General features: G+C 41.9%; 1 protein-coding gene across 1 annotated transcript; it reads right to left on the bottom strand.

Annotated features, from left to right (window-relative positions):
• Positions 1–1,524: 1,524 nt before the first annotated feature.
• LOC146135251 (uncharacterized) lies at positions 1,525–7,176 on the bottom strand. The gene is made up of 3 exons (XM_083395271.1): positions 6,370–7,176; positions 4,790–4,900; positions 1,525–2,187 (listed from the first exon to the last, which is right to left on the bottom strand). Exons 1-2 carry the CDS (start codon positions 7,133–7,135, stop codon positions 4,791–4,793), a joined length of 876 nt encoding a protein of 291 aa, XP_083251397.1. The 5' UTR covers positions 7,136–7,176; the 3' UTR covers positions 1,525–2,187; position 4,790.
• Positions 7,177–8,871: the final 1,695 nt, after the last annotated feature.

Raw genomic sequence — 8,871 nt, forward strand, 5'->3', positions numbered from 1 at the left:
AAAATAAGCTGAACTTCGTTTAAAAAAAGTGCGAAAAAGTTTTAAAATACCGGCTTGTGGTAAAAAAAGCTCAATTTCGTTATTTGCACCTGAACTTAATCCTTGGCAGGGAATGCTTATTTTGTTGCAACTTGGAAAAGCGCGTTTGATCAGCGTTTTGGCTCTAAATTCCAAACAGCAGCAAAATTGAATTAAACAGTTTGTCCTAGATGCGGACGCGGAACACATCGATAGCTTGATTTATTGATAAAAAGTACACCGAAGATAGGCGAAAACACCTCATTGATGATTAAAAGGTGGACACGATCTACGGACGATTGTTAACCACTATACGTTCATCAACGTATAAACGACGTGAACGTGAGTAACACCTGTCCCACTTTTGAAGAAAATTAAACGCACAGTCTAGACAACGATCCCTAAACAGCTTTTCGGCGTTTTTATGAATACCCACTTGTATAAACCGAAATGTCTTTGCAAATTCTGTTATCGCCATACAGACACCCAGCTGTCCTTGTTATTAATAATATGACGAGATCCTCTTGAACTTTAGATAATAATATGATGTTTTCTTTGTCATTGTCAAATTTGTAAGAGAAGCAAAACCAAAGTTACCCAACTGATGGCCATCTTGAGCATATGGCAGTTCCCTGGCGCAAAAACTAGTTGCTCAACAAAGGAAGCCAAATTCCCTGCTAGTTTGTTGTTTTCCACAAGCCCATCCTAAACACGTGCCTTCAAACTTTTTCGCGCGCTTTTTCGACTTGTCACGTGGTTTTAATGACAGGAAAGCGCCCTGCAATCCTCCCGTCTGCTCTGACTCCTTGCCTCCCTCTCTTTGCAAGCACTTTGCAATTTGATCCAAACGCGAGCCAATTATGAACAGGGCGCATTTGAAAGGGGTGCGTGTTTAAAAAATAGACTTGAAGAAATTTCAAGGATTAAACTTAAATAGCCCCAGTCGTAGATAATTTCTGAGATGTATTTCTAACCCTGGAAAGACATTCTAAGATCCAACAATGCTTTGGATAGTGTCATACGTTACAAATATTTTACCCCTCCCCTGCAAAAAACCTTGTGAGTCTTCTGCTGTAGTAAAAGCAGAATGCTGTGGATCATCTTTCCTGGGTGTAATATAACACGCGGTCAGTCTCCGTGGTTTTAGTGGCCGTTGGAAAAATAATTGGTAATCAATCGCTGGTCAATCACGTTGTGAACTGAATACCATGCTTGATGATGGCTTTTTATGTCTAAGCAATGTTTTTTTTACTGATGAAATTATTTTTGGAAAACGGTTTAACGTCTTAGGATCAGCAGTTATTTATCTAAGGTTAGAACTTTGAAACCCCGTGTTTTCTTGAATAATCGTAAAAATGTTCCCAAAGAAATGTTTTGTTTTACTTTGCGAGATACGTTTGTAAATATAATACAATTTAAGGCTTTAAAATCTATTTTGTAAGTGTTTAAGTCAATCGTTATTCTCTCCTAATTTCCAGACTGCTTAAAAAGGACGTCAAATTATGTATTTCATCATTTTGTATTGATGCAACAAAAAAGACAATGTTTTGTAAAGAAACTTTTCGAGAGACAACAAAAACAGTTTTTGAGTCTGCGTCGACAAATAAAGCTGCGTTTACTCCACAAAAAAAGATCGATAAATAACCAAAAGAAAAAGAAAAATATTCATTTCTATAAGCGGCATAATATGAACTTCACAGATTCGTGTGTATAACAGCCTATGTGTGACTACTTTTTGGGAGCGTCAACTTTTTCATTAAAGGATTTGCGGGAAAATAACATAAAGGCGCACAAACGATAACCTGGGGTTAATTTTCTGGCGAAAACACAGTAGGGGGTATTTCATTATTTGTGGCAAAACGACGAAAAAAGGGTGACCTGATCATAAATTTCGGTGCAAAAAAAATCATTTTCCCGATACACGTGTTCGTACTTTGCACAAAAGAAGAAAAACAGCAAAATACGGACAAAAAAGGGATAAACAAGTAACAATGGCAATCGACAAGTTGCGATGGAGATTGGCCAATGGCAGCGAATTCTAGGATGGCAGCTTTTCGCGTGTTTGATTCACGATATGATTGGAATTTTCCGTTGGCAGGATTCTAAGGAGCAATCTGGGCAGTTCGTTCAGTGATAAGGTAAAACGAAGAGTGTTCAGGCAGCGAAATTCTGCAAAATAAGGTAAAAAATTCATTAAATACGGTCATTATTTTAATATGTAAAACACTAAGTTTAAGATAACCAAATTCCAAATGTTAACTTTAACTGTTGTTTCAATTTTCGAGTAATTTTCCCGGAAACGATGCCATGTAGCATTTCAGCGCATATGTCACTTTTTCGCTTGTGAGCAAATAAAAGGCGGTCGTCATAAATCGATTGTGTCGCAACAAAGGGCGGCCGGGTCTCGAGTTGATTTATCGATCGACGCACAAAGTCCACTTTATGATGAGGTAATGTGTGCATTGTTACGTCATATTTGAACGAGTGTTGCGCCACAAGGGCGCGATTGTCGAGTGATCTTGAATGCGAACGGGTTTTGTTGCTATTTTTAGCAACTTTTCGATCCGATGAACGTGAATTCGAGTTGATGAACTCGACTGAAAGGAGCATTTCGGTTCATTTTGAAAATTAAATAATTTTAAACTTATTGAAAACTTGGACAAGAAATGTTCGTTTAAAAAATGCGCGTAAAATTTTCGCTTTTTTATCGTTTATTCCTAAACTCAGGCAGGTTAGATTTCAATTGGAACAAGAAATAATCCCAAATTTAGTAAAATATTCGAAAGCAAGTATTTTTCACAGAAATTACTTGATTATTTTTTATAAGAAGTAGAATCAAATTTGTTTACTATCCTATTTTGGTCGTTTTTCCGAAACTCAGCTCATTTTTTCGAGTCTATTTAAAACTCTACAGCCCAGCTGCCTACAACGGCGCCATTACAACGTCACAATGGCCAGTGTTAGCAAACAGGCTACGCCGTAGCGCGCGAAAAGGACAAAGCGGGGGGGGGGGGGTGAAGGAGGCGCAGGGGGGTCAGGTTACTAGTTTCCGGGGACGGTTTGGGGCGAAGATAGGGTTACAAGTGGCAGTTTGGAGAAAGGAATGTAGACTCGTCACGTACAGGTTAAGTTTTTTGACAAAACGCTTTAACAGGCGAAGATTTTGGTTGCAATGTTTGATTTTTATAGGAAATATTTATTGATTTTTTGGTTGGAGATTTTAATAATGTTTTCGCAACAAAGCTTATGTGACAAAAGTGGTATAATTGATATATTATACTTTGGGCCATAGGATCTACTTTCGGTTATTCATTTAATGAAATCTATTTGCGGTTCTGTTTTAATCAGGTTGTATCTTTTTAACCTTTGTAGTCTTTTTGAAAAAAATACCATGCTAGTATGGCGGCTATATTCGCTGCTATCCAACAAGGAGGTCATCGCGATAAAAGTCTAAACTTAGATGGGAATATGTTTGAAGTGCCCCGAACTTTAATCCAACCCTTTGTTAAGTGGAAACATCGATGTTTGAAGCCATTTTAAGTCCTCTCAGGCCAGCGAAAGTACACCGATGACTTGACACTTGCCTTTAGAAGGTTACAGGGCGCCACTACACAAGAGTCCCGCTCGCTAAAACACGATTCCCACGGGTTGGTGCGTGTAGAAGGATCGCTACCTGCCCTGGAGAGTCGAACACGGCGCCAATCCGCGTTTTTCTGGGCGTCCGGGTCCACACTCGAGAACTACACGCTCGGGGCTATTATGTCGTCACAAGCGGCGTCATTGTTACGACACTTTCCCACGTAGGGACGCGCGCCCAGGTGTCTGCGCCCAGTTAGGTCCCGGAAAGGGAAAATGGCCAACGCCATAGTAAGCTCGCACAAAAGGGCACACAAAGAAATGCCTCTTATTTGTATTGATAGATTACACCGTGGGTCCAAACGACGGTTTAAAGCCCTTTTAAAAACTCACACTAGCCCGAATGTTTGGGTAACGGGGTGACCGTTGGCCCACCGGCGTACGCTCGACGCCATTTACACACTGTGACGTCACAATGCACGTCGCGCGATGCCGGTTGTCCTAGGGCCTGTCTACACCTGCCCCGGCCCCGAGTTCCCACGTATAAGGTGAAGCGAGCGACGGTTAAATGGAATTCCTGTGTTTTTGCCTCGAGTGGGAATGCCAGTTGTTATTGTTTTGCTAGAGCTGGAATTTCGAGGTAATTAGCATTTCCGGCAAACCGCGTGCTTAACTGGATTGCGCCACCCTGGTAAATGTGTTGATTAAATAATAGCCGCGAGTTTGGCAAATGGTCCAAAAGTTTGAAGAAGTTGCTTATCAATTTGGATTTTCGCAATAAACGTTTACAAATTCATAAAAAAATACTTGTAATTGAAATGCAAAAAATTTGCAAACAGTGCAACAAGTTACAAAATTTTCTAAAGAGTTTCAGTTATTTTAACCAACATTTAATCGAATTAGGGCCACGCGAATCCATTTGCTCATCTAATGGTTTAATCATAGTCTCCGTTAATATACAAGTCGGTCCGGTGTTCCGTTTAATTTAAAGACGACACACGCGTTGAGCAAGATTAGGGTCAATTGCAATTTAACATTGCAACAGACACGCGTCTAATCGATGCAATACACAACATCACGGTGTAGGTGTTAAAGCGATTACTGTCGCCAGCACGCGAACCGAGGTTAAGCATCGATTACAAGTTGTGGTTAGCTGTGAGTGCTTATGTTCATAAGTGTCGAAACTAATACACACCTTAGCGTGAGCTTTCGCCCTGAGCTGCTGGAGTAAGTGATCTGAAGGTTCGCGAGGAAATAGCTTCGAGGTTTTTGCTCGATGATCGGGTTTTTCTTAGCGGGAGCATTTCTGCAAAACAAGGAAAGTAAGTTTAGACTCCAGAAGTGTAAACACTCTCCCGCGGTGACCGTTATTTTGCTCGTGAGTGTGATATAAGGCTGTTTGTTACAGGAGTACAGTTTGTCTGTATTTGTCCCTTGGGTTGAAAGTCCAAAGCTGTTTACGGATTTTGTCAAGGCGAGTCTGACTGAATCCCCTTGAGCTAAACGTGATCTGTTCAATACGCAAACGAACAAGATTATTCTAATTAAATTTTCTCGCCAGTTTTGATAAACGAAGACGATTTTCTTTTTGTTTTTGTTGTATTTTTATTTTAAGCGCCGAAGTAAAAATATTTGTTCTCTAACATTAGCTTTACCCAAATGTTTGAAATTCTCTTTAATGCCATTCTACAAGGCAATTGCTCTCGACTTAAAGAAGTGCATTACAATGCAAGTTAAGCGGTTGACCTACTTAGCTCGCATTTCCCACAAGTTATACAAGTGCAATTTCTGCAAGTCGTAAATCACCGGGGGGTGTTAGCGCGTGCAAATCGCGGCAGTAAAATGCATGTTGCGCACCAGGGCGCGAGGGGGGGGGGGGTGAATTCGTACGCTGCCCCCCCAAAAGGCCGTCGAGTTGTTTATTTTATTGCCCCCATAGTAATCCCGTGGGAACACAAGTACGACTCGGGTTCCCATCATGAATATTTAATGCGCGTCTTTACAATTTAAAAACTAGCCCCAGGTGAAATGAATATGAAGGCCCATATAGAGGTTGTAAGCGTATCTTAAGATCTTAAGGTATAATCCTACTGTTCATAAAGTATTACCTACTTCTTTATGGGCTTAGGTATTCATTCCACGTCTAACTACAACCTCTAACTATAATCCTAAGATTTACTCGAAACGCACACAAAATGCTACACCTACTTTCGCATTGCCTTGGTAGTTCATTTTACATCTAAACCTCTATTCATTAAGTTCCAGTAACAGGTGTTTCAACACGTTAACTTAAAAGCGTGACAATAATAGTAGCTTGGTGGGCTTGAAATGCCCAGTGAAGCGTGCTACCATCAACAGGAGCACAATAGTCGGTACGCCGAATTACCATCATTGATATCCGGTCAATGTTCATCGAACAATTCCTACTCCGACAAATAATACAATCCTTTGCGGCGTTTTGAATCGTCTATTTTAAGCATTTTTAAAGGGCTGGTGTAAAAAGCATAGATAGGGGTAATAGAAATGTCGAACCAATTGTTAGTTTATTCAATGATGCCAAATAGGTGTAAATTAATGTTTGTCGGCTGCGCTATGCTTGTTAAATGTTAGAATCCAATTCCACCATAGATTTCAAAGACAAACATTTAGGTTTTTTGTTGACATACTATTGAGGGAAAGATTTGCTTGAAACTTTGTTTAAAAATATTTAAATTTTGAAAGTTAAGGAGATTTTGAAGAAAAAGTTTTCTTTTTAGAAAAAAAACAAGTAAATACCTGTGAGTCGCATTTGGTGACCTCCTGCCTTCTCCTCGTTCCTGCGTTTCTTCGCCTCCTTGCCTTCAGGACTCGCAAAGAGTTGGCGTTTCGAAACCGACCTCTGACCAGAAGCATCCTTTGCGGACGAGGACGATGACGTCACACTCGGTGACGTCACAGCAGGCGATGGCGAGGTGGTGACTTCACGGAGCGGTGACGTAACAGGGAGAGCGGCGCCGTCGAAGGTGGGGGCAGGGACGCGAAGGGCGGTGACGAAACGAGCCAGTGACGTGTTAACGTTGCTGTGGGTGATTCTTGGAGGGCTGGCGAAGTTTAACCCTGTGCAAAGGGGGCGCGTGGGTTCGATGCGCTTGCCTGGGGCAGGGCTGGGGCTGGCGTTCTGGTCGCGGCAGGATAGGGGTAAGGGTGAAGGGCGGCTGGGGCGACGCGGCTTTTCAGAATGATGCTTCCTGAAGGGTCGAGTGTAGAAGTGGGGAACCTTCTTACTGTCTTGGAGCTCCCATTCGTAGCGCTTGGCGGGGATCGGGGAAGCTGGGACGGTTTGGCGGGGATTCGAGCCTCGATTTTCGGCCGAAGTGAGTGATGACGGGTCGAAGTTCCAACCGTCGCGCAGACGCCGCGCTTCGCGGTCCATTGTTGCGTTGAGCATCTTTCTTGTTTCTGTCGGGTCGGACTTGCCGAAGAGCGACTTGCACGCCAAACGCGGTTTGCTGTTGTCCGACTGGCGCGAGAACACGGTCAAGCTGTTGCGGTCAATTGCCATTATGAAGTTGCAGATTCGATTTAAACTCTTACAACTGGAGAATTCCTACGAGAAAAAATAAGTCGGTTAACAACTTGCCTGTCCAGGCTTGCTCGGGCAAAACGCAAACATTTGATCAGGTTAACTCTACGCTGCCGAGTTCTTTCTAACAGCGCCGCGCACCACCGCCCGGTATTTCCATGAATTGTGACGTCACATAACGTTTTGTGACGCACCGGTAGTTTTCTGTTTGAAGAATAACAACGGAAACTCATAGCGCGAAGGCTACCTCATATAGTAAACAACAAGTAGCGGTTTTAATGCAGTAATGAATAATAACTTCACTAAATTAAAAGCTTAACATCCATGTTTATAATAATAACAAGCTATTCCTACTGTTTCCTAACTGTACATGGCAACTAAGTCGCCCTGTAGTAGCTGTACCTTTGGTAGTAGTAAAACGCTGCTATACCAACAACAGCCAACGGCCCAACTGGCAGCCTGGCACTTGTCCCGACGCGTTTACTACGCCGAGACTCGCAAATACAAGCCCGGGCTTGCCTGGCACCTTTCTTGCCGTTTTGAAGCTCAACCGTCTCAACAGACCGTTGAAAACTCAATACTACGCTTCGCAAAGAAAGACTCGCTCTTTGTAAGGAGGCGCGCCGCCTTTTTCTCTCTACTCTTTTTTCTCTCTCTTTAAAAGTCGCGCGCTTTTGCCTTTTTCCTCCGCCGGCCCTCTCTGTCTCTCTCTCTCGAGAGAGAGCGCGATAACATCTGTCGCCGCTCCCCAGAATAGAAAGGATTAAATCGATTCTGTACGCTCGGCTGGGCCAGAAGAAGCACAACACATGACAGGCATTATACGAGCGGCTGGCGTCGAACAACTGGGAAAACACATCGATTCCCGAGCTGACAGGTTGAACCTGCAAGAACTTGCGCCTTTTCCAGTTGCTTCTTAGGCTTTAAGTCGGATTTAAACGGATTTAGACAATGGCATTTACATGGCTCAAACGCCATCTTGTTGCCCACTTTGTATAGTTCAAATCAAATCAATAACGTGTGATTTTTGTTTGAGGTTATTTGCCTTTATTAATTAACTAGTTTGATTGACACAGTATAAACTTCAGTCGAACTCTAACGCACTAATGTTATTTTCTAATTTGTACATTTTAAGTTTAAAACATTTGATGCAATGCATGACCTCTTACAGGACTATGTCTGGTTATCTGTTTGAACAAATTTGCCCCAATATTAAATCCATAGACTCGAGTGGAAATTAGCTTAAGGCAAGACTTCTGGTACGCATTTTCTCGAGTTATTAAAACTTGGACAACATGAATAATACTCAGAAAATATTGTTTTTACTTAGTTTGTCTTAGTTAAGTGTATATCGCTCCAACCAAACAGGGGTTTAGCAAAAAATCTTGAGCTTGGTGTTTGGTTATGTTTGGTTTACTATACATTGCAAGACCACTTGCATGTCATCGTAAATAAACAACACTCGGGTTTTATCGTCGTTGCTCGCTTTATGTTTGTTGTTCCAAGGCGTTTTAAACCGCGGGCAAATGCAAGACACGCAACGTTTTATCAACTGCTCGTAAATTGTTTGTAAACAATTTTAACTGGGTTGACTTTAGTTGAGGTAACACCAGGGGTAAGAGCAGAATAATTTTTTTTTTTTGAAAGCAGTGACACTTTTTCTTTTTGGAACGCATGAAAATGTTTAAAGATGTCGTCACAAAGTTACGTCATAA

The sequence above is a fragment of the Ascidiella aspersa genome, chromosome 8, assembly GCF_963924565.1.
Source record: "Ascidiella aspersa chromosome 8, kaAscAspe10.2, whole genome shotgun sequence".
NCBI lineage: Eukaryota > Metazoa > Chordata > Ascidiacea > Phlebobranchia > Ascidiidae > Ascidiella > Ascidiella aspersa.